Source organism: Apus apus, chromosome 1 (genome assembly GCF_020740795.1).
Source record: "Apus apus isolate bApuApu2 chromosome 1, bApuApu2.pri.cur, whole genome shotgun sequence".
Taxonomy (NCBI): domain Eukaryota; kingdom Metazoa; phylum Chordata; class Aves; order Apodiformes; family Apodidae; genus Apus; species Apus apus.
In genome coordinates, this window is record NC_067282.1 from 135,703,988 (window position 1) to 135,727,380 (window position 23,393).

Sequence of the window (23,393 nt, forward strand, 5' to 3'; positions counted from 1 at the left end):
ACTGAAGGAAGCACTGCTCGAAAAAGAAACTTTTCCTTTCACTTTTCAGAAACCACTTCCCACATCTCATAGTTATCAGTTGTCTAGGAGACAGAGCAAGTTTTGCCTGGTTGGGAGGCATCCATCTGATGCCCCAAGAGCTGGCAGGATGAGCTGACTGGCCAAACTGGACACCAAACAAAATAGGAAACCTCAGTTTTGATCTCTCTTTTCCATCCATCTGCTGTTTTTCATGAAACTTGTAGGAACTGACTACCTTTAAGACTTCTATTATTCTTTCTAATTTGGATTAAATTAGCCAGTGAAACAAATTTCACAAAGGAAGTGGATTATGATTGAGATTCCAGTCACATAGATCACATTTCCTATTGGCTGGGGGGGTGGGGGGGAAACAATAAATGCCAAATAATTCTTGATTTAACTTTCTTGAAAAGGACATTGGCAAAACTGTGTGTTCTTTGTTGCCCCTATATACCCAGAATTGTACATCAGTTAAATTGTAATAGTCCAATTTTGGATGAAAGCCATGATTTAATGCACTGTCAAGCACTGACACTGGACTTCACTTACAGCCTGAGTTGCTGCAGCCATCAACATCATCACCTGTTTTCAAAAGTGATGTTGATGGCCAAGTATCCAGAGGTATATCTGAACTGAGTTCAGTAATCCTTCTGTGTGCTCACAGGTTGCTTCTCACAGATAAAAATGAAGAGTAAAATTATCAGAGATTAAAACAGAGCCATTTACCTGAAACATACTTTGAACTTGCATTTCCGCTGCTTGCAGTTGCAAGCTTTTTTTTGAAGCAGTTTTGCTAATGTGTTTTAAATCTTGCCTGAGTACGAAGTGCTATAAAATCAGTTTCATTGATGCAAATACTTTGCTAAAAGCAGCTAAGTGGATTAAAACAAAGGAAAAACACATCCAATTTGGAGTGTCTTTTCATCCAAAGCTCCAATCCCAAGTCTTTTTAAGTCTCTTTTTCCTCAGGTGAAGCCATGGAAAAAAATTAAATGGCCATAATCTTGCACTCATCTTTTACTCCATCATATTTCAACTCTGGCTATTGCCTGTTTTATGGTCTTACTGAAATCAGAAAAGATCTCATCAGCTCTGTGTCGACATGTGTCTGCTCTTACAAGGAAGGTCAGCTGAGATGCTTTCACAAGGCATCTCCAAACACCTGTCCCAGGAACAAGAGGCAACATACCCTCTCCGTCTTCACAGCTTGCTCTCCTGTAGGCCCAGGAAAAAAAAAAAAATTAAAAAAAAAAATTGTTTATCATCAGGGTATAATGCAGAACTGAGACTCTGGTATGATAAAGCAAAAACAGGAGCAAACGCTAGGTCTGTCGTGGACCACAGAATTTCCTTTTTGCAACTCTCCTAATTCCATTCTCAGAAACTGAGTGACAGCTACATGTTGTATTAATTGACTTGAAATGCAGGAACACTTAATGGCTGAAGCCCCGTTTTGCACTCATGCAACCATCTACTGGTGTGCTTCAAGTCTCAGTGTTCTTCCCAAGACACTCACACCACCAAAGCCCAGCCACCACACAGACCTACTTTACATTGGTTATCCAGACTTTCCATGGTCAACACTTAGAAGGACACTTACCCTACTCTAACACAGGTATCTAAGGCAGAAGAGAGCTATTAGCATCTGCAAGTACCTCCACATGTTCCTTACTCAAAGCAGGAGGAAACTACAATATGATTACAAACAAAGAAATTTAGCTTTTAGACAGTTTAAGTAAGTTTGATGAACCTTAATCTGCTATATCCATAGGTGATATACATCACAAAAATCTGTTGCTTGTCCCCTGGCCTAGACAATAGGAACACAATGACAGGAAAGTTTGGGGGTTTTTTATTTCTGAACACATCTCAGTACCAAAAACAGCCATATGTCCTACTGCCTCCAGCACCTCACTAGAAAAGATAAAATGCCGATGCAGAAGTAAACTTTTGCCATTTGCTCTCAACAGTGCTGCCAATTTACTGACAACTCCATGTAAAACGTCTCTTGCAATTACCTAAAACATGCTCAGACCTCCACTCTCACCCATGCTCACTAAGGCAAAGTAACCTAAGTAGCATTTAGGGATCACAGAATCATAGAATGGTTAAGGCTGGAAGAGATCCAACCTCCCTGCTATGAGCAGGGACATGTCACACTAGACCAGGTTGCACAAGGTCTCATCCAACCTGGCCTTGAACACCTCCAGGGAGGTGGCTTCCACAACCTCCCTAGGCAATATATTCCAGCACCTTAGTACCCTCACGGTAAAGAATTTCTTCCTGAATTCTAACCTAGATCTCCCCACTTTCAGTTTAAAACCATTACCCCTTGTCCTATCGCCACGCTCTGTGGTGAAAAGTTTCTCCCCAGCTTTTCCGTAGGCTTCCTTTAGGTAATGGAAAGCCACTATAAGGTCTCCCCAAAGCCTTCCCTTCTCCAGGCTCAATAGCCTCAATTCTCTCAGCCTGTCTTCATAGCAGAGGTGCTCCAGCCCTTTGATCTGGATGGAAGAGTCCAATATTTACCTATCTTCCACCCACATTGCCTCATTTCTGAGTCACACCACTCCTTCACTGGCAACCTAGCAAAGTCCCTTCATCACAGCACCAAGTCACTGTTCACCATTCACCACCACAACTATGCACTTTGATTCCAGAATTTCCTGGGTCAGATTTCAGTAGCCGGGACCTAAGAACCTCATGTATCCTCTACACATGTACTCTCCATTTCTTCTAGTCAACTGCTGCTTTCAAAGGACATGCAGAGGGTTATCATCTGAGCTATTCCAGACCACCAGAGGAGCTGGCAGGATTCCCCTGAACACTTCCCCCAACCAGCTAGAAAGAATCCGTCAGTGTAATCAGGGAACATAAGCTTAGACTTTCAGAACAAATACTGATACGGTGCTGAAAGTACAGTTTCTGAACCTCACATTTCCAAAGCTCCCAGAATTTCCCAGGCACATCAGCCAGAGCTCTGAAACAGTCCTTAGCATAATCCAAACATCTCTGGCCACCAATGTCATCACATATTTACAATTCCAGCTTCCAGTTAATTGCAGGCTACTTTGCCATTACTGTTAAACAACTGGCATTTGGCAGCACTCACTGCAAACATGGAGCTCCACACCACACCGCAATGTTTAGCGGTTAGGGCTCGGGGGCTTGGAGGTGGGCAGGCTGCCTAAACAGGCATAGAAGAATCTGCCAAAGTAGAAACCAAGCAGTTGTTTGGCAGTGAAAAAGAAGAGTTGAGGAGACAGGAACCATGTTTGAGTACATCCTAATCTAACTAGCTTGCTGTGCTATGCTCTGTGCTGCTGGGAATAAGTCAGGAATGCACAAACCCCATTACCGAGAGCAATCAAACAGCTTCCCTGGGGATAAACATGACTTAAGTACTAAGCTCTTTTAGGCCTGAAGTCCTGGCAAAAAATAGCAATGTACCCAGGTTCAGCCCTCTCTCTAATCTGGTGGCCTTTAACAAATTAACACTAAATGTGAGAGAAAAATCCTAAAAACACAAAAAAACAAAACCAGTATCAAACACAAAACCACAGGGATTACTACATGCTATGACTCCTACCTAATGTTGCCAAGACGTTTATTTTCCACCTACGTCTCCTGCCTCCACCATCTGCTGGACCTGCCCCAGCAATATGATCACACCTCCTCTGCACAGGCATGCACACCAGGCAGGCGGTTTTGGGAAACCCAAGGCTTCCAGTGCTGCAAAACAGCTTCCATACAGCTATGGGAAATGCTCCTGTCAGAATTCAAGCCCAGGGGTTTACTTTCCTTCCTTTTTCTGCTCCACTGGTTGAGAGTTTTCCATAGCTTTCCATCCTTCTTAGACTTCTTTAACCCCCAAAACCCCAGTTACAGGATTCATTAGAGTTAAGGTAGTAAAGAGGTGAAGTGTTGCTGTTTACGTAGCTGTCTGGCATACTACAGCAATGCAAAACAAGCTACCTTGTAAGGCCCACAAGAATTACATATAGTGCAACATTATGAAATTCTAAATAAAAGGGAAATCTGAAGCATTTGACATATACAGCCACACACATCACAGGGAACCAGTTCTGCTTGAAGGACTGCTGAAACCCTACAGCTAATGAGCTGCCATGCTTTAGTTTTTACAGACTCCCCATATAATCCAAAGAAATCCAAATAATAAAAAATACTGGAACTAGGTTCTGAAAAGAGCTGAAAGGGGAATTTCTAAACCAGCAGTTACAAACAAAACACTAAACTCACAGCCACACAAAGTCTCTCAGGTTGGCGTGTTCAAGCTATCCCACTGAACAGGAGCTGTACCTCTCCTAAAGAACTGGCAAACTCTGCCCATCTGGAGCTCCAACCACCAGGGCCCTTCTCCATAGCAAACAGGCCACAAGCTGAAGTGTAGTGCATCAACCTTCATCTCAAGCTTAGGCAATCACTGTGGGGAACAAACTATTTCAAGACAGCAGAGACCTTTAACCAATGTCAGGTAGCACTCCTCTGCCCGAAGGAGGAACTATCTTCTTGTTTCCCATCTACCTTTTGCCTCTCATACTCTATTGTTTCACCTACAGCTGCAGGTGGTCTTGAGCAACTCCCCATTCCTCCTACAAAGAGATAAGTATCCCATGTTTACTTATACTCAGGCATCCACACTGTCAGTTCCAGAAGAGTAAAGCATAGTGCTGGTAACAGAAACTTCCTTTAAACAACTAGGGGAAGTCTTTGTATGACAAATTCTGGGTCCACTACGAGACATCTCTCTGACATCTACAGGAAGAGCATAACTGAGTGATGCAAGCAACCTGGGAGCTTTCTGGAGTGTATCAGGGATAATTTTTTATACAGATGGGTCAACTTACATCTGGATCTACTACTATTCACTAACAAAGAAGCACTGGTTGGGAATGTACTAATCAACAGAACCTTGGTCCATGAAACAGTGGCATTCACAATCCTGCGGGGAGTAAGGAAGGAGAGTAGCAGATTCTACAGTTTATTGACTCATCTTGATATTGACTCATCTACAATATCTTGAACTCACCAGTCTGGACTGGAAGTAGTTCATAATCACTTATAAGTATTGCAGAAACTACATGTCAAAACCAAGGGTTCCATAGCAGAGGCAGGGAGCAGAGGCCGTCCCTGGCCCAAAGACACAGCCACCCAGAACACTCTCTCTGATCCCTTCCGCCCCAGCACCAGGCTGATTCTATGACGAACCAGCAATAGACTCCAATACTGTTGCTGGGTTTGTGGTTTTTCTTCCTGCTACTGAGTGAACATGAGAAATGTGTCCTGTCAGGCAGATAGATGTCAGTCTCCATGACTCGTGTGAGAAGACTTTCACATTCACATCCACAGGATGTGTTGTTCTGCACAAAAGTTAACCCAACATTTGCTTTCTAGGAACACTTCTGACTGAGCCTTTCACTACATGCAAAGCACCCCGGCCTGAAACTAGCTGGTGAAAATTCACAGAGTTTGAGAGCATTCAGCAACTGGGCAGTCAAATTGCCAGTTTTGTAGGTGTCAAACTTGTCTTGAAAATTCACCTTGCAGCTCAAAAACACATGACAAGTTATAGAGCTATATTTAATCACAGGAATGTCCTTCAGTTGTTCTACTCTATTCATCTCAAGAAATTCAAGCAGTTAGTTGTTTAGAAAGAAGAATCATATTTCAGAAATAATAACTGATCAATTTTAAAGAGCAATAACTCTGTTTGCACAGTAATCAAACTTTTTACTGCAAGGCTGAAGCCATTTAGTTTTGAACAGCATGATGACGTTTTGTTTTCTAGTACAATGTTACAATCTAAAAAAACCCACTAGGTAAATAAGCAAATTAGTACAAAAAGTGTTTATCACCTGAAGAGGAAATATATCTTTGTAAGTGATTAAACAGCAATCTAAGAATGAGATACGTTTAAGACCTAACTATTCTGAGAACACCTGCATTTCCTAAATGAAGCATAATGAAGGTTATGAAGGGATTGACTGTTTATGTATGCACCAAGAATATGAAAGTTTGTTACAGTTAACGACAGTGATTGTGAATGAGATAGTAAGCTAAGTTACTGAAGGGTAAGCCTTATAAGAATCTGAGACACAAATTATTTGGAAGATTTTACTACATATCCTTATCTATTGCATGACTTTCTCTGCACCATTCAGTGCCAGTCTTTGACAGAGATACTGGAAACTAAACTAAATTGACCTAATCTAATAATCTGTCCTACTAATGACATTTCTGTGTTCTTAAGCACTGTAATAAAAGTCTGTTATCAAATGATTTATGCTGCACACTGCTCACAAATCTGCCCTGCAGATCCCCAAAGGGTGTATTTTCACAGCCACTGGAAAGCAGGCATATTTGGGGCAGAAGCTAGATGGTGAAAATATTGCAAAACTATAAAGAGAGAGGGAGAAAACACCTGAGATGTATAATTTCACTGCTTTCCGCTCAGCCTCCTGCCTGGTGAGATCAGCCCAGAGAAAGTGCTGGCTTTAGACAACCAGAAGTGTAGAAGCTTCATGTCTGCCCCCACAAATCCCTCATCTTCCCAGAGCTATTCCACAGCTTGGAACCAAAACTATGCAGGTGGCCTAGGAATTCTGGAGTAGCTGAATATTCTCAGCAGAGTGCAGCTGGAGTCCTCTCTTCTAAATACACATTATCCAAGCATCAAAGAAATGCCAGCCATGTATGTGTACGACCCTACTAGAGCGAGAAGTCATCTCAGCAGAAATGTTACGGGTAGCATCCAGAGACAACAAAGAGTGCCTTTGTTTTAAAGTCTCTCCCCTAAACCATAGTAACCAACCCCAGATTTAGATATGAGAAGCCAAATAATTGCCACTGTAATTCATCTTCCCTAAGCATAAGCTGCTGGTGTCCCAGAAGACAGTCTAAACCTCAGCAAACATAAAGTTCACTAGATGCCAAGTCTGTGGATTGTCTAGTTGGCAACATGCAATCACAGAATGAAAAAAACAGAGCAACAAATGTTGTTTTCCTATCTTATTGCTAACCATATGGACATTTTCCCTACCACAGCTCTTAAGTAGAACAGGTACCAGAGATAGCTGCAGTGAGTGGGCTGTACTCCACATATTTCATCGTTCTACTTCTAAATTTCACCACTTTAACAGTCATCTCTAGAGCAAAATTATTTCCATTCCTCCTATCCTGTGGCATGAAAATGCCCTCTCCTATTACAGTTTTATAGCCTCTCAGACCTCACATAGGCCATTGAAACTGGACCCTCAATTTACTCCTTCCATCTTATACTAGATCTTCTTAACTAGATTATAATTTAACCCATGTTGTTTTAATTAATTGTTACCTCCCTGGGTTATCTTGTCTAACTAACTGAGCTAAGTGTCCATTTCACTAGTGTTTCATTCTTAATTGATTACCCTTTTGATTTATCCACATACTTGCTCTCAAATTTCCTAACTACAGTCTTTCTTTCTCTGCTACACTGCTTCATATAAACATTTATTTACTTTATTATCTGCTTTTAATATTTCTTTCTCAGCACCCCTGCTATTACAAGCTACTTGCCTCTATTGTGTTAAACCCTACCAATCTACCACTTCCACTCCAACCTCCCAAGACCCCTCCACCTTCCCACTTCACCTTCACCCCTCCCACCCTTCCCTCCAAGCACATATATTTTCCCTCTCCACAATCCCTGCCTTTCATCCCACAAGAGGGTTCTGACATGTTTCCCAGTGGAAAACTCAGTTTTTACATAAGAATAAGAATATATGAAGGATGAAAACAGCCAGCAAGCAGGACAAGACGAATGCAGGATGGGGAGAAGGAATATTGTACGTGGCTTATTGCAGGAATGAAAGAGCACTCTTGTCCTTGAGGATACATGCATTTGTCTGCTCCTGGCTTGATGGCTTGCTATGGTTCATGGTTTGATCTGAGCCAGGCTCCCTGCAAGGAGAGCAGGGACTGGCCTGGCCTGGCCCAGAGAGGCTGAAGAAGCCAGAGAGGCAGAGCTCCAGCAGCCAGCAAGCAATTCTGCAGGTACCTGGTAGGAAAGGATATATTTTAAATAGGGATGGCAAACAAAGCTTAAGTGAGGCACCCATCCTGTCCACCTCGAAGACTTCTGAATTTGTTGGTTAGCTTCAGCAATATTTGAGCAGGAAAGAGGGAAAGCATCAAATACAATTAAGATCCTACAAGTTTTGTGAAAACTTGGGTAGGAGAAAGACTTCCAAATGTATGAGCTCCAAGCCAGCCAAGCTGTGCACCCTGCCCAAGCACAGCTGGTTGCTGGGTCAGCACCCACTGCTTCTCACTCTACCTTCATCTCACAGGGGACAAAAAGAGTTGAGGGAACTGAGCCTAATTAGCACTGCTATTTATAGAACAACTTCCTCTTTAAAGTGTGAAGAGCTGCTGGTGATAACCGAGGTACTTCTGGAGTTGATTCAAAGCATTTAGGTAATCTGCTTCAAAAACACCAGGGCACAAGTTATTCTTGGGCCTGCGCATTCACAATGTCACCTGTGAGTAAGCTCTTCAGAGGGACAGCAGCATCCACAGCCATCACCTGGCCTCCAGGCAGGGAGGGATGCCAGGGCCTGACCAGGGAAAGGAAGCACAAAACCTTTCAGATACCAGCACACTTGTAATATTTAATTCCCTTTCTAATACCAGGAGGGTCCAGGTATTATGCCATAAGATAGCAACGGATCCCTCCAGCAAGCAGCTGCTAAAAGAGCAACAGAAAATGGTGCTCACAGGGGGCTCTGGTAAGCAGAGAGGACATTACAACAATGCTGGCTGTAGGGAATAACTTTCAGTACACTTTTCACAAACTGCTTCAGTTTAAAGAGAAGTGGATGAATGGACCAGTGCAGGTCTGCTGTTGAGACACTCAAAGTCATACAAATTTTGATAAACAAAGAACAAAATGTTTACTAGTAGTGTTTTGAGAGGAGGCAGACTAGCTTCCTCAAGGGAAGGACTAGCCCTAGGTACCAAACATACTTTTCATGTGAATCAACTTTGTTAAGTTTTATGGTCTTTTACAGTATCAATATTTAAAAGATGCTGCTAAAAGAGCATGAAAAACCCTAAATAAACCTTCAAGCAATTTTAAAAATCTGTTAAGTATGAAGACAAGAGTAAAAATTCATTAAACGAATCATTCAGCCTATTTAGTCCTTCAACTAGGCATTTTAAGATAGGAATATTGCCTGAAAGTTAGTTTAAAAATACTTTTAAATCCCATTCATGTGCTCAATGCCTAGTCAAGAGTCAGTGTTCTGGGAGATTTTCCTCCCTGATACATTCAATCCATTTACTTTAGACCCAAAAAGGTGATAATGAAATGACAAAGCCTATTTATTCATTAAACTTGTTCAAAGCTAATCTGTTCTTAGCAGTTATCAAACTGTTTAAGAAATACCTATACACGGCAAGCATTTCATGAGTGAAAACAACTTCCACCTCAGGACTTTTAGGATTCATTTTTAATTTCTCTAAGGCAAAATTAGTCATAGATCTTAAATGGAATGAAGTAAGAGTCTCATAGGACAGACTGCACAGCCTCACAAGACACCACCTGAAATCAAATAATCAAGTTAAATTTGGGAAACAGCTTATTAAGCTCCTGAGCAAACTCATCTTCATCTAGGCTGACCCGTGATTTCAGGTGCAAGCAAACTACACACATGCTCCTAATTATGCTATGGAGAGCCCACCTCCCACCAGAAGCCCCACCACTTTCCCCATGCCAACAAAAGTAACTTTGCTTTTCTCCATGACGTAGATCTGCTGTTTCGCAGCAGAAGAGAACAGAGAATTTTAAAATTAATTAAAACTAAACTTAAAAAACCCACCAACAGTGTAACTACTTAGGCCAGCCAATACATTTTTCCACAGATTAGGTGTGGAAGAACAACAAACTCCACCCTCTTACTACAAGACTTTCACTTGCGATGGCCTGTTTGACAAGTGAAACACAAAAAAGATTTTTTTAAGCAAGATGAGAGAAATCACTATGTTCATTCATCAAAGACCCAAGGCAAAAATAAACATGTTATCACGTGCTGGACACATTAGCATTTACCGAACTATGCTAGATAAGTGCTTTCACTTGTTTTCTTGTCTAAACAGAACTATCAAAACACATGATTTCTTAAATGATAGGTTTACTTTTTTTTTTTTGTTATCATTTTTGGATCAGCTAGCTTAAGCTCCAACTCAGCCGTTCTTTTCAGGATATGCTTAAATATATAAAGGCAATGACTGGAGTGGTATAGGAAAAAAAAAAAATCTCATGTGCATTTTTACTGCTTCATCCAAGTGGGAATACTAAATCCTGGAGATGTTCAGCATTTGTCCATAAGGCTCACCAAGTCTGTTTGTGCTAGATCCTTGCTGGGTGCCAAGACAAAATGTTCAATTAATAATATGACCTATAAAGGAATGCCCATATAAAGGAATGCCCAAATTAGTTTTGTTTCTCCTATTCCCTTCACTGTTGCAGTTTCCTTAGTTTAAAAAAAAAAAAAAAAAAAAGGGCAATAAAAAAAAAAGCAGTAACTAATTATAGACTGATATGTAATTCTCACTATAGCAATCCCTAGCATTTAAAAATCATGAGTCAGGCCCCCAAAATTCTGATTAAGGCACAGAAATTAGACATCTGAAAAACAACAACCCACAATGGATTTTTATTTGCCTTTGGGGGCACAAGCCACCTTCCATGTTCTCAAGCCCTTTGCTTTAGCTATGAGAACAAAAAAATTCCTTCTTTGTTTTTATTCCATGAAATAAAGTCTATCACGCATTCACTTGATTGCAGGAGCTGGCACAATTATTACAGGGTGGGCAATAGTAGACTTGGTAACATTCTCCAAGGCATATTAACAGCCCCTAAGTGCAAGCGTAGAGTCCAGCATCTGCTCCTGCTTTGCTTTGGGAGAGGAGGACCCATAAGCAAGCCAGGTGAAATTTCACAGGTGAACATCTCCTGGACTGCTGAGGATCAGAGCTCCAGAGCCTGAAAACAGTTGGGGTTGTGGTCCTTGGCAAAATCACAGAATCACAGAATGTTACAGGTTGGAAGTGACCCCAAAAGATCACCTAATCCAACCCCCTCCCAGAGCAGGATCCCCTAGAGTAGGTCATACAGGAACACGTCCAGGCGGGTTTTGAATCTCTCCAGAGAAGGAGACTCCATAGCCTCCCTGGGCAGCCTGTTCAGTGCTCTGTCACCCTCACAGTGATAAAGGCTTCCATATGTTTAAGCAGAACCCCCTATGCTCCAGTTTGCACCTGTTGCCTCTTGTCCTATCATTGGAGAAGAGCCTGGCTCCATCCTCCTGACACTCGCCCTTGACATATTTATAAACATTAATTCTCCAAGCTAAAGAGACCCAGCTCCCTCAGCCTTTCCTCATAAGGGAGATGTTCCACTCCCTTCATCATCTTTGTGGCTCTGCACTGGACTCTTTCAAGCAGTTCCCTGTCCTTCCTGAACTGAATTGCTGAGAACTGGACACAATATTCCAGATGCGGCCTCACCAGGGCAGAGTAGAGGGGGAGGAGAACCTCCCTTGACCTATTAACCAGGTCTACTAACCTACTAAAAGGTTTCCTAATAGTCCTGAATTAAGACCCTCACAATGATAAATTTTGAACTCTCCATGTAACCAAGGAACAGTTGTGGCTGAAGAATAAACTTTCCGAGAACTTACAGGTCGAAGTATCTGATTTACAGATAACTCTTCAGAAGCGCAGGACAGACATATGCAGACAGACTTAGGTTTCTCATCCCATCTGTATTTCTTAGTTAGCATCATAACAATTACAGATGTCTAGTAAAAAGCAGATAAAAATTAAAACCAGCATGTATTTCTGTCAAAAGTATTTTTCACTCAACCTGGGTTGCAATCAACTGCTCCAGCATGGCCCATGATCTTTCTGTGCACCTCACAGATCCTTTTGTGGAGTTTTTTTTTCCCTTCTTGCTAGAAAAGCATTTTCTCCATCTTTTCCCTGCCCAAGACATGACTTACTGTCATTGGAGATCCTCCTTATCTGTTCACCTGCCTTTTAAAATTTTCTTTGTTCTGACTTTTCTGGAAGTCTTGTTGCTCTGCAGAAACACCTGGATCACAGAGAAACATACAGCTTTCCACTGATGCAAGCTCTGTAGCTCTGTATTTGTGCTCACAGGTTTCAAGCACTAGTATGAACTCCAGGTACCTTGGTAGTTCAGTCACATACTCCAGAAATTGCTACCCTCATCATACCTATCAAACACACATGTGCACACTAGCCTAGACTTTCACCTGGAGCAAACATTTGGAAAAAAAATTTGAAAAGTGTGAACCCATGCCAGGCAGGAGGGTTCATTGCAAAGCATCCTACATAAGGCAATACAGAAGAATCCTCTGCTTCTGGACCTCGCCACTTCACTGACCCTACTGCACTGCTCTTACCCATCCCTGTGCTTAAAGGCTGTGGGAAGAAACAAGCCAACAATTTCCCCACTTCACAGCCTTTTGTGCCTGCTTCTTCTTAATTTCTTTTCAGGGTTAACAACTGCACAGGTTGCTCTGTCACTATTTGTGCTCCTAGAGCAGCAATCTGAGGGAGGGCAGGAAAGGCAAGGAGCCCTGCAGGAGGCTGTGCGAGCACTGCTACAATCTGCAAGCTGTGGTAAGAGACTTCTCCCCATCGTTCTCATTCTCATCTGAGCCAACAGCACTCCTCTGCTATTGCCTCATGATTGCCTCATGCATTTCCTTTCTGCCTCCTATTACGGCAATGCTCTATATGGATTTATTCTCATGCCTTTTACATTGCCACTAAGTAGTCAATGGCACAATGCAGGAGCCTGCAAAGAGTCTGAACCTTGCTCAGAGAAGGAAGAACCTAATGGTGCCCAAGCAGATGAATGGTAAAATCATCCATAAAAAAGCAAGGGTAATCCAAAGCTTACAATGTAAACACAACACTTTCAGCTATTTAGGGATGTCTACTGCTGCAGGCTACTGGGAGACAGATCTTGGAGCCCCCACCTTTCCTGGGACTCCCAGCTCTCTTGTTCCCTCCAAGCTTTCTACATGACCTGGAGACTGAACATACTAAGTTAATGACTCCCACAGGTCAGGCTCACCACAAGAGAACACAAAGATCAACTGAAAAGATGCTACAAGATGAAAGAGTAACAAATACTAATGCTCACCTCCCCAACTAGACTTACATTTTCTGTTTTTTTAGACTTTCTGTTCTTTGCCTCCTTGCCTTTCCTCACGTCCTGATTTTCTCCCATTCCACACAAGCAGCTCTCACTGTGCTCTAAGTTGCTGCTTGCCAAATACCATTTCACCCTCCAACTCCTGTGAGGGGAGCAGCAGTCCTGAGGAGCACCTGAGGATGAAATGAAGGTGCTGCCACAGGGCCAGCATGTAGAGGACTGAAAGACCCCTGGGCTGTCAGGGTGGGTCTGGGACATGGGGTGATGCTGCAGCGCCCAAAGCACAACGCCCTGTGAGGCACCAGGGAACACAGCTGCTGGGGGGCTGCCAGCACATGCAAGGTGAGGGCATGAAGCTGAGGGGTGTGCTGCTGACCTGCAGCCCTGCTCAGTGAGCGAGACATGACAGAGACCAAAAACTCTCAAGACAGATCTGGGGGGAGAGGAAAATGCACATACCAGGCAGCTGAGTAGGGCAATGGCAGCAGATAGCACACAAGCTCTACCATGGCTATGTTTACTTCTCTCCAGGTGGGACTTTAATAGAAGATAAGATTAATGGAGAGAACAGGGAACAAAGAACAGCTAAAGGAGAAAGACAATAGTTAAAGCAAGTGCTCACTTAGCTCAAAGAAAAAAATTGTGGTGAAAAGTAGAGAATCTGAATTTCATCAGTAGCTGAAGATTCATTCTTTGCCTTCTTTATTAACCTTAGAATCTGGTTAGTCCTCTTTGATGTTTCGCCCCACAAAGGCGTGTGTCTGATTCCACCCGCATGCTTCTAAATACTGAGCCAGACAGAGCACACGATCTATTACAAATAGCAACATACCATAATTTAAATACTGGTGAGGACTTTTGACTAATGTAAGAGCATGATATGTAATTAAAATATTTACCCATCAATAATCAAAAGTTTTTCAACATTTAGAAAAAATAAGACCGTGTAAGCATTGATAACGTTGCAACTAATTAGGGAAAACAAAGTAAAACTGTAAGTTACTATCCAGGAACAGGGATTCATTTCTCATTGAGTATTCCATATGGAATAAAGATCTATTCTATTCCCTCTTAAATGGATTAATACTCCAATGGAAGACATGGAAAGAAGACGAACATTTACATAAAAGCATTCATCATTTTACAAGTAGTAAACTAGTACTTCCAGGTACCAGTAGCAAGAAGTTCCAGCCCCCACTAAGCCCTCAGCACAAGTATTTGCATAATTCTGTCAATAAACATTCAGGCAGCCTGTCACTAGGAAATAGCCCAGATATTTCTTCACATTAAAACCTGTACTAACAGCGGGAAAACCCACTCCATTAATCAAAACTCCTAATCTGCATAGGTGGGCTAAATCTCACTACACATATTCTTGGACTGAAAATCCTTCAGAGCACAGAATGTCTCTGCAAGCTTATGGCATGAATGATAATTTCTGAACTGACTGGTAATCATTCAGTAGGACTCCCTACTTACTTCAGTGGTGACCTAGACCTGAAGTTAGAATCACAGAATGGTTTGGGTTGGAAGGGACGTCAAAGGTCCTCTAATTCCAACCCCCATCATACTCAGTTAGCAGAGACAACTAAGTCATGGAGACAAGAATTCTGTAACTTCCTTTATAACAATGTTTCTTTAACCATGTAAAAGTACCCGGGAAAGCAGAATCGAGCCTCTCCTGACAGTCAAAATCAAAAAGATTTAAATATAATAGAGTAACTTGAATCTTCATCCCATTTACCATTAAGCCTAAGTCTTACTGCCTTTCACGGAGAGAGGCAGGCACTGGTGAGCCCTGGATTCAGCATCACCCCCTCATTGCATATTTGAGTGCTTTTTGGGCTGGGTCTCAACTCTTGTGGCAATTCTGAGTACTAGCTATAGCAGTAGATACTTCATCACCCTGCACTGTGACACATGGTACTCTGGGACCAACAGCATAAAGAGAAAATCATTTATGATGTAAACTCCAAACATTGCAGCAGATGAATCAGCCTTCCCAGAGCTGACTCTTGGCCAAGACAGACTACATAGGAAAGCATTAAAACCTCTTTACTGGGGGGGACAGGGGAACAAAAAGAAAAAAAAAATTGGTTGTTTTCATTTTTTACAGGAAATACAAAGCTGTTACTCCTCTATTACAGCAATGACCACTCCAGGCATTCCAGAAATAGACAGAGCAGGTTTTCCCACAGGAAAGCAAGCAAAATAGCTGATCTGTTTTACTAACACTCCTTAAAATATAGAACTATATAGCAGCTTTTAAATTAAAGCTGGCTGTGCATCCTCACAGTAGAGGAGACCTGATAAGTAAAAACTTTATCTTGCTACTACATTAGGGCAAAGTCTGCAGTCTACCTGGGAAGCCTGATAGCAAACAATTGGCATGTCAAGGATGGAAAATGACAGATGCCCTGAGCATCACTGGGAGCAGCAGGACTCTGAAGAAGGTGACTGGCAACTCAGTAGGGGAGGGAGATAAAGGAGTAAATAATTTCCGACAAGTTCTCTATGTTACTGCTATGGATGCTGCTTCAATAATCATAAAAGGAGCCATCCAAAGAGTCCAGGGGTCCCCTGAAACCTGAGAAAGATATTAAGGATCTTAAGAATGAGAATATACTGAAGAAGAGATAGAAGGAAAAAAAAAAAAATGGTTCTTCAGGAAATGAAATTATGCTCACAGCAAAAATGGAAGACTAAAAAGTTAACTATTTCTACTCAGCTGTTTCCAGCAGCTTTAAAGCCTCATTGTAACCACATCTCCACTTGAAGAGAAAGTATATAAACCTAGAAATTTAGGAGGACACTTTCCAGGCAGATGGAACAGAAGTCAATATAATTCAAGGTGTTGATTTTATGCAACACAACCTACCACTCTGCTGGCCAGAAAATTATTTGTAACAATCTAATTTCAAAGCCTTCACCTTCTTCCTGAATGGAGCAGTGGGAAAGGGACCTCCAGAATCCTGGCTTGTGCCAGGATGTTGTTCTGCAGTATAATTCACCTTGTCAAAAATCTCAGGTACCACTAAGGTCAAGGCAACAGACAGAGTGTCTTCATGGAGCTCAGAGCTTCTGTAAAAATTACTTTATAGACAAAGACTTCACTAGGGTTAAGAGACTCATCAGCGCCATGAACCAACCCACCCCCACCCCTCTGTGTTTATCTAATCAATTTAGATTCCAAGCATTGCCTCTGGTCTTCTATATATAAAATTGTGACATGACAGAAACCTGAATCTCCACTGAGGTTTGCAAGTACTGTAATACAGATTAATATGTTTCAGTGTTAATTTAACTGCATGAAACTCTGTTAAAATGTTTTAGCATTAGGAGCAACTTTCTTGCATTTTGGGAACCACATAGAACATATAGAAACAAAATTTTATATATTGAAAGATTTAAAATAAGCTTAGAAAACTGGAAAAAAGCCTGCAGCCCAAACAGCCTCCTCAGTTCAATGAGGTTCGTCCTCATTGCAAGAGTATAAATTCTAAAGGGGGAAAGACAATTCACTTTCCCTGAATTTACCTAGTAGAAACTAGCCTCAAAAATAGGACTTTTTATATATGCCATTGAACACACATTAAATGGGAGCAACACTCTTTACTGCTCTGAAGATGAAAATTACAAGTAGAGGAATAAATCACCAGTTACTATACTGTGTGGATGATTCTGTGCCCATTCCATCCTCTATAGTCAGAAAAAGGGAAAGCACAGATGTGAAAATACACACATCCAACAGTGTCTGTGTACGTACATACCAGATTTTTGGGGCCCTAGTTGGGTAACCTAAATTCCAGTTAAGTTCCTTCTGTTCCCCAGTACCTGGCTCTGGGCCTTTGGATGCTCCCATCTAAAAGGAAAAGAGCCTCAGGGACTTGGCTACATCCTCCCATAAATGCTGACAGCACTGGAGTTTCTACAAATTCAAAACAAAGCAGAAATTCAAAACTCTGCAAGAGCAGATAGTAGAAATAGGGAACTCCACTGCCTGTTTTGTGAGGAAGGCAGAATCAAAGTCTGTAAGACTACTTAGGGGCAAGGAAGGAGGATACCATGAGCTGGAACTCAGGAATTCAAGTCAACTCCTATCTCACCACCACAGCCCACATCTGCAAAGATGCCATGAGCTAACTCAGATAACTAATGCTCATTGTTTTCATGTAATTTAGGTATACAAAGACACATAAAGACCTTGAAGATACAGTGCTAGATCTCTCTCCAGCTTGCTTTCTTCATCACGGCCTCCAAATGATAAAATGGAATAAGAACATTTCTCTCCTCTCACCTTTAACCTACTCTTCAAATTGTGTCTGTTCACCAAAACAACTTCCCATCTCATTTGGAGACACCAATAAACTACGAATTACAAATACCAAATTATCACCAATGCAGCAAATACAACCAAAAAAAGTCATTCAAGGTGTTAACAACCAAGTTAAAAACACAGCCAGGCAGTATTGACACCTATGCAGGAGAGCAAAATAAGCTGGATTTGGCCACTGCCAACACACATTTGGAAATATCTGATGGTTTCAAGACAGTGCTTCATGGACCACAGAGGCAGAACTAATCTAATCCAGCATCTCCCAGCTCTAATCCTAATTTCACTCTTCACATGTCTCAGTGAAAGAAACAGGAATAATTCGGTATCTGATAAAGCTGTTTAAGCAGGACAAAAATCTTACCTGACTGGAGCAATATGAAGTTTCATCTCAGATTTGCCTTCAAATATCCCAGGAAAGATTGCAACACTCATGTAGTTTGCAATGTTCATATCAAAAGAGAAGGCAAAAAAGCCATCTGAAGAAACTCTCACTGACTCGGCAATGACATTTGTCTTACCTGGATGGAAAAGTGACCTGGAATTCTAGTTCTGTCTTAATACAATCTAGAATGAAGAATGATTTGCAGAAGGGGATGTTCTCCGGTGCCTGTTGTGATTACACTCTAGGTACAGACACTAACAGCTGGCAGAGAGCAGCTGGCAGAGAAGGTTACAGTAGGAAGACCCCCTCTGGCATGGCATGTCGCCGTGACAGAGCGTTATTTTTGCAAGGCATGCAGGAGCTAACAGTAGAAGAGGCTTCACACAGTCTGTCCACATCCACACTGCAAGCACCAGATTCTGACACATCTGGATATTCTGTCCAGTTCAGATGCTGACCCTGTTGTGTGATTTCAGGCCGGAATCTTCTCCTCTCTGTCCCTGGAAAATGGACAAGAGGCCAAACCTGATGAAAAAGGAGTGGAGAGGCCACCTGCCAAGATAAGGCCAGCCAGCCAGTTTGGCTCTCGGGACAGAGATGACAGCACTGGGGAGCAGAGCCAAAATGCTGCAGATGCTTTGGACTGGAGGCAGGTCACAAACAGTGAGTTCACAAGACACATCTGCCACCAGTTCAGCCAACCTACCCCCAGAATAAAGCATGAGGCACCTTTCAGCCTCACACAAAACTGCTGCAGCAGAAGCAAGAACACAATCTGAATCACAAAGGTAGCCTTTCTGTTGCCTTGCAGATGAGACTGTCCCATCTCTCCCTGAAGAACCCCTAACCTAAATCACTAATCACTATCACACCCTTTCAGTGGGAGTCCTGACAGTCAAAAGCCCACTGCCCACCACAAAAGTACTCACTCCCCAGAGGAGGTCCACCCTGGGCAACAAATGAAGCAGAAGTGTCAGATAAACATACAGCTCTTGGGATTTGTGGTTGTATGGAGCTTGTAAGGCAGATGAAAAGATCCAGCTCTGCCTTTAATCAACTGAAAATATTTTAAAGAAAATAATCCTAGAAGTAGAATTGTATGTCATTTACCTCACTAATAACAAACAGCAATTTACAACTTTTTTTGCTGCTTAAATAATTTAAGCAGCACTGGGCCTTTAAAAAAAACCTAAGCAATCTGTAAGAATAATTAGGGTGCAACAACATTAACCACCTCAGGATGACAAACCATTATATTGTAGGCAAATTAGACACGTTAGCCATTAGCGGCTCTAATGATGGCGTCATTCCTATTCTGACCACTTTGTAGTTCAAGATCAAGCAGTTTACCACCCGACTGATGGACTATTATTCAGCATTTGTCAGAGAGGAGATGCTTCCACAGCAGAGAATTTGGCTGCCCTCAGCCATGGGTTTCTTGAAATTTAAAGGAAGCTAATAGCAATAACTTAATAGTAAGCTGTGCTCAACTCCAAATGCCCAAAATTTGAGGACTTTAAATGAAGACTAAGAAAAGGATTTGGACCAAGACCTCTTTCAATAACCTCAATTGTATCTTCAGGCATTCCAGGATCTGTCCTTCCATCTAAGAACCCAGGCAGCTCTTGCACAGCCACCCACTGCACTGCTGGCAGGAGGACTCATCACACTCATCACGCCAGGATTACTCATGGAAGCCATGTATGCAGAGTGAGGGCTGAGAGCACGCTTTAAACAGACTCAGGCCAGAGTCAAAGGCTTCATCCTGCTCATTTTGTACTTCCACAAACTGTCCTTATTCACAGCTGCAGCAAGGCAATGCTCACCTCAAAAGCAGCAATCCCTGGTATTTATATTTGAAAACCGATTCTGCAAATCCATATTCAAAGCAAAAAACTCTCATGTAAACCATCCCACAAGCACCAGAACGTGGGTCAGACCTTTACAGGAGGTTTCTGGCTGTACAGAGAGAAGGAGGAAGGAACCGTGGAGCTTGAGGAGTTACTGGCACTGGGCTGTCAGGGTTCAACCCAAATTACCCCAGACATTTTCGTTGACCTTGCTAAGTTACTTACTGAAGTTTTCTTTGATCCAAGTACAGAAAGCAAAGGGAAAATAGCACTTCAGAGGTTTGTAAAGTATGCTTTGGTCAAGTTAATTACTCAGGGACAATAATTTACTTCATCAATAGGAGCCCAGTGAGTTAATAGGAGGAGAAGGACACAAAGCCATCAGATGTTTTCTCTGTGTAGCAAGAACCTGGCTATTCAAACCCCTGTACAGTATCACAAATGCCACCACATCATACAAAGCAGTAATGTAAAAGTTTGCACTTTCTTATGCAGATTTTTAGCACAGATAAATTCCAATTTATTCTTCAAACTTGGGTAAAACCAAAATTGTTTGGTAACCAGAACGTGGCAGGAGGACTAGGAAGAACAGCAACCAATGTCATTCTTAAATAATAATATATATGATAATATACAGTATAATAATATATAATATACAATATATTACTATATATTAAAACCCACTTGATAAGAGGCTGTTACAGAAAGCCTTATTACTTCAAAGTCCGCTCAAGGGATTTCTGTGAAGCTCTGTACTTTGTAACCAATTAAACCAGAGACCAGAATTCATAAACAGCTTCCAGTAGAAAATGAAACTTGGAGCTTTTACAGTGCTCTTGCATACAGACAGCAGGATCATAGCAAAGAGCAGGACATTATGTCTGTTAATCACCTCACAATATACAGAAGCTTACCTGACATGGACTTCAATTTCATAACCTTCTACCAATACTAAGAGAAGCCAATTTACAGTTTTACATCACAATTATTTGACTACTATGTTATACTCACTACATATCTCTAGTGCACATTTCCTCTTAAAAACTTCCTTTTTTGAAGCAGATTGATGTAAAGCTCATTGTACTGCACCAGCTCATCAAGAGACACAGGCAAGAAACAATAGGTCCTTTTACTACAAGAGACTCTCTTCAATAGCATCTCTGAGATAATCATTAAGCTTAGGGAGTGGAAAAACAGATGGGCAAGTGGAATAGTGTACGAGAAACACGGAGTTTTTGTTACTAAACCACGTGGTGGAAATGGTCTAAACGTTTTTTAAACTAAGCTGCAGCAGCGTTATCAATCTTCAAACAACAGTCGGTTTACAAACATGAAAAATATTGCATCAAACTCTTTCCTACATCACAAATCAGGTTAATTATTTTTTTAAAATCTGGATTCATTTACCCCCAAAAATGGGAAGCTGTGGTACCACAGTACTAAGATGACTTAGTATGCAAGAAGATCAACCTCATTTCTAGTACTAGTTAAGTGCTTTAGTAAAAGGATCGGACATCTTACTGTACCTTACTGCTAGCTCTTTCTTAAGGGGAGTATTTCTTCCAAGCCTACCCAAAGAGATGATATTAACACACACCCACTTATCACCTCTTGTTGCTAATATTTCCTGTAAGCCTCAGGGGCTAAAGGAATAATGTGCTTTTGAAGAACTGTCAAGTTCCCATTATCCCAACAGACAAGATCCTAAGCAACTCCATGCCAGCTCCAGCTCATAGCAAACACAAGTTGAGTTGTATTCAAAAAATACTGAAGAACAACAAATAAAGCTGTATACAACTTTATTTAAAAAAAGGAAAAGAAGCACCTTGGAATTTGGTTCCGATACATTCTAGTATTTACTAAAGAAAGAGGGCCTTTCTGCAAGCAGTTTGATTACCACTCTGATCTTTCATTTGCTACTTGGAGGCTAGGGAGAAAACCCAGCCTCCTTCCAGGAAAGGGAGAGAAATCAGCCTCTCTTCCAACTGTATTTTACTCAGACGTGAGAAATTTCCGAGGGGATGCGAACCTCCACCGCACACGCTTTTATGCCAGGGTCATTCAAAAAACCCTCCCCGCTGCAGGGACTTGGTTCTTCATCGCTATCAAATGTGGTACCCTGGCTGCAACATCCCTCCCCTCCCGTGCGGCTGGGGAAGATGAAGAGGACTCCAAGGAATATCGCCATTTCCCAGCCACGTCAAAAGAAAACAAGAGAAAAAGGTGCCTTTTCACGTGGTTTCTATAATAAACCGCAGACAGTCAGGTGCTTCCCAAGCGTTCCTTGAAGCGAGGATGCCGACACGAAGGAACAAAGCTTCCCTCACGCACCCCAGGAGACCCCGAGCCCAGGCAGGCACCGCCAAGACGCGCAGCGGGGCTCCCAGCCCCTTGCTTTGTCAGCAGCCAGAGCGGCTGCCGGTGGGGCTCTTACCCAGGAGGCGAGAAGCATCCTATTGTGCAGGCAAGGCTGCAAGCTCCACAAACCTCAGCCCTCCTAGGAAAGGCATCCAAGACAGGCTCATTTCCCTGCGGCGAGAAATAAGCCTCCATCTCCCGCGCCGAGCGCATTCTCCTCCCCCGCGGCAAAGAGAGCCACCCAGAAAAGTTTTGCTGGGCAAGAAGGGCCCTGCCTGCCCCTCGCCCGCTGGGAAAAAACAAAGGGTCGGGTAGGAAAAAATAAAGTTCGGGGCTCGGCGGGGTGGGGAGGACGCCCGGCTGGGCTCCCGCCGCTTCGCCCGGCTGCCCGTCCCCGGCTGCCCGTCCCTGGCTGCCCTTGGGCCGCGCACGGCGCTACCTGAACAAGGCGACCGCAGTCTGGTTCCTCCTCCACGCCTTGCCCTGCTGCAGCAGCACCCCCTGCACGATCTCCTTCTCGTCGGGCAGCCGGTAGACGGGGAAGACGTAGAGCCAGCAGAGGATGAAGACGCCCAGAGCGCTGGCCCCCACGGGCAGGCGGGTGCGCGGCCACTTCCAGGCCAGCCCCGCCATCCTCGTCCTCCCGCAGCGCCGCCGCGCCGCCGGGCCGCGCTCCGGCATCAGGCCCGCGCCATGCGGCGCCCCGGGGGCGGGCGGGGGGCCCGCCTCAGCCCCGCCGCCGCCCCCGCCCTACGCCCGGCGGCCCGCCCGCCGCCCGCCGCCCGCCGCCATCGCCGCCCCGCCGGGCAGGGCAGAGCCGGGCCCCGCCGGCGTCGGGTCTCCTGCCGGGGCTGCTGCCGCTGCGCGGCTGGCTCCTCTCTCGGCGCTGGCGGCTGCCGCCCTTGCTCACAGTCATTTGGTCCCTAGCTTTTCCCCGCCAGACGATGCTCCGCCGCTCCCCGCCCTCCTTCCCTCCCTCCCTCCCTCCTCCTCCCGCCGAGCCCGCTCGCTAGCTCTCCTTCCCTGGGACAGCCCCTGCGGACAGCCCCGGTAAATTTCCACCCCGCCCCGGCTGCGGAGTTCCTCGGACCCCCGCCCGCCGGGAGAGGGAGGGGAACGCCGGCCCGAGAGCCGGGGCTGCTGCGGGGCTCCGCTCCGCCGGTGCAGCCCCGCGCTCCCGCCTCCACCCCGCCTCTC

The 23,393-nt window shown here is 43.5% G+C and overlaps 1 protein-coding gene across 1 annotated transcript in view; it reads right to left on the reverse strand.

The window, feature by feature from the left end:
* The window catches only part of ST8SIA1 (ST8 alpha-N-acetyl-neuraminide alpha-2,8-sialyltransferase 1), a 128,909-nt gene extending 106,032 nt beyond the window's left edge, over nucleotides 1-22,877 (reverse strand). Inside the window, exon 1 of the mRNA XM_051639434.1 lies at nucleotides 22,636-22,877. Within this exon, the coding sequence (XP_051495394.1) occupies nucleotides 22,636-22,877 (242 nt within the window). The remainder of the gene's footprint in view (nucleotides 1-22,635) is intronic.
* Nucleotides 22,878-23,393: the final 516 nt, after the last annotated feature.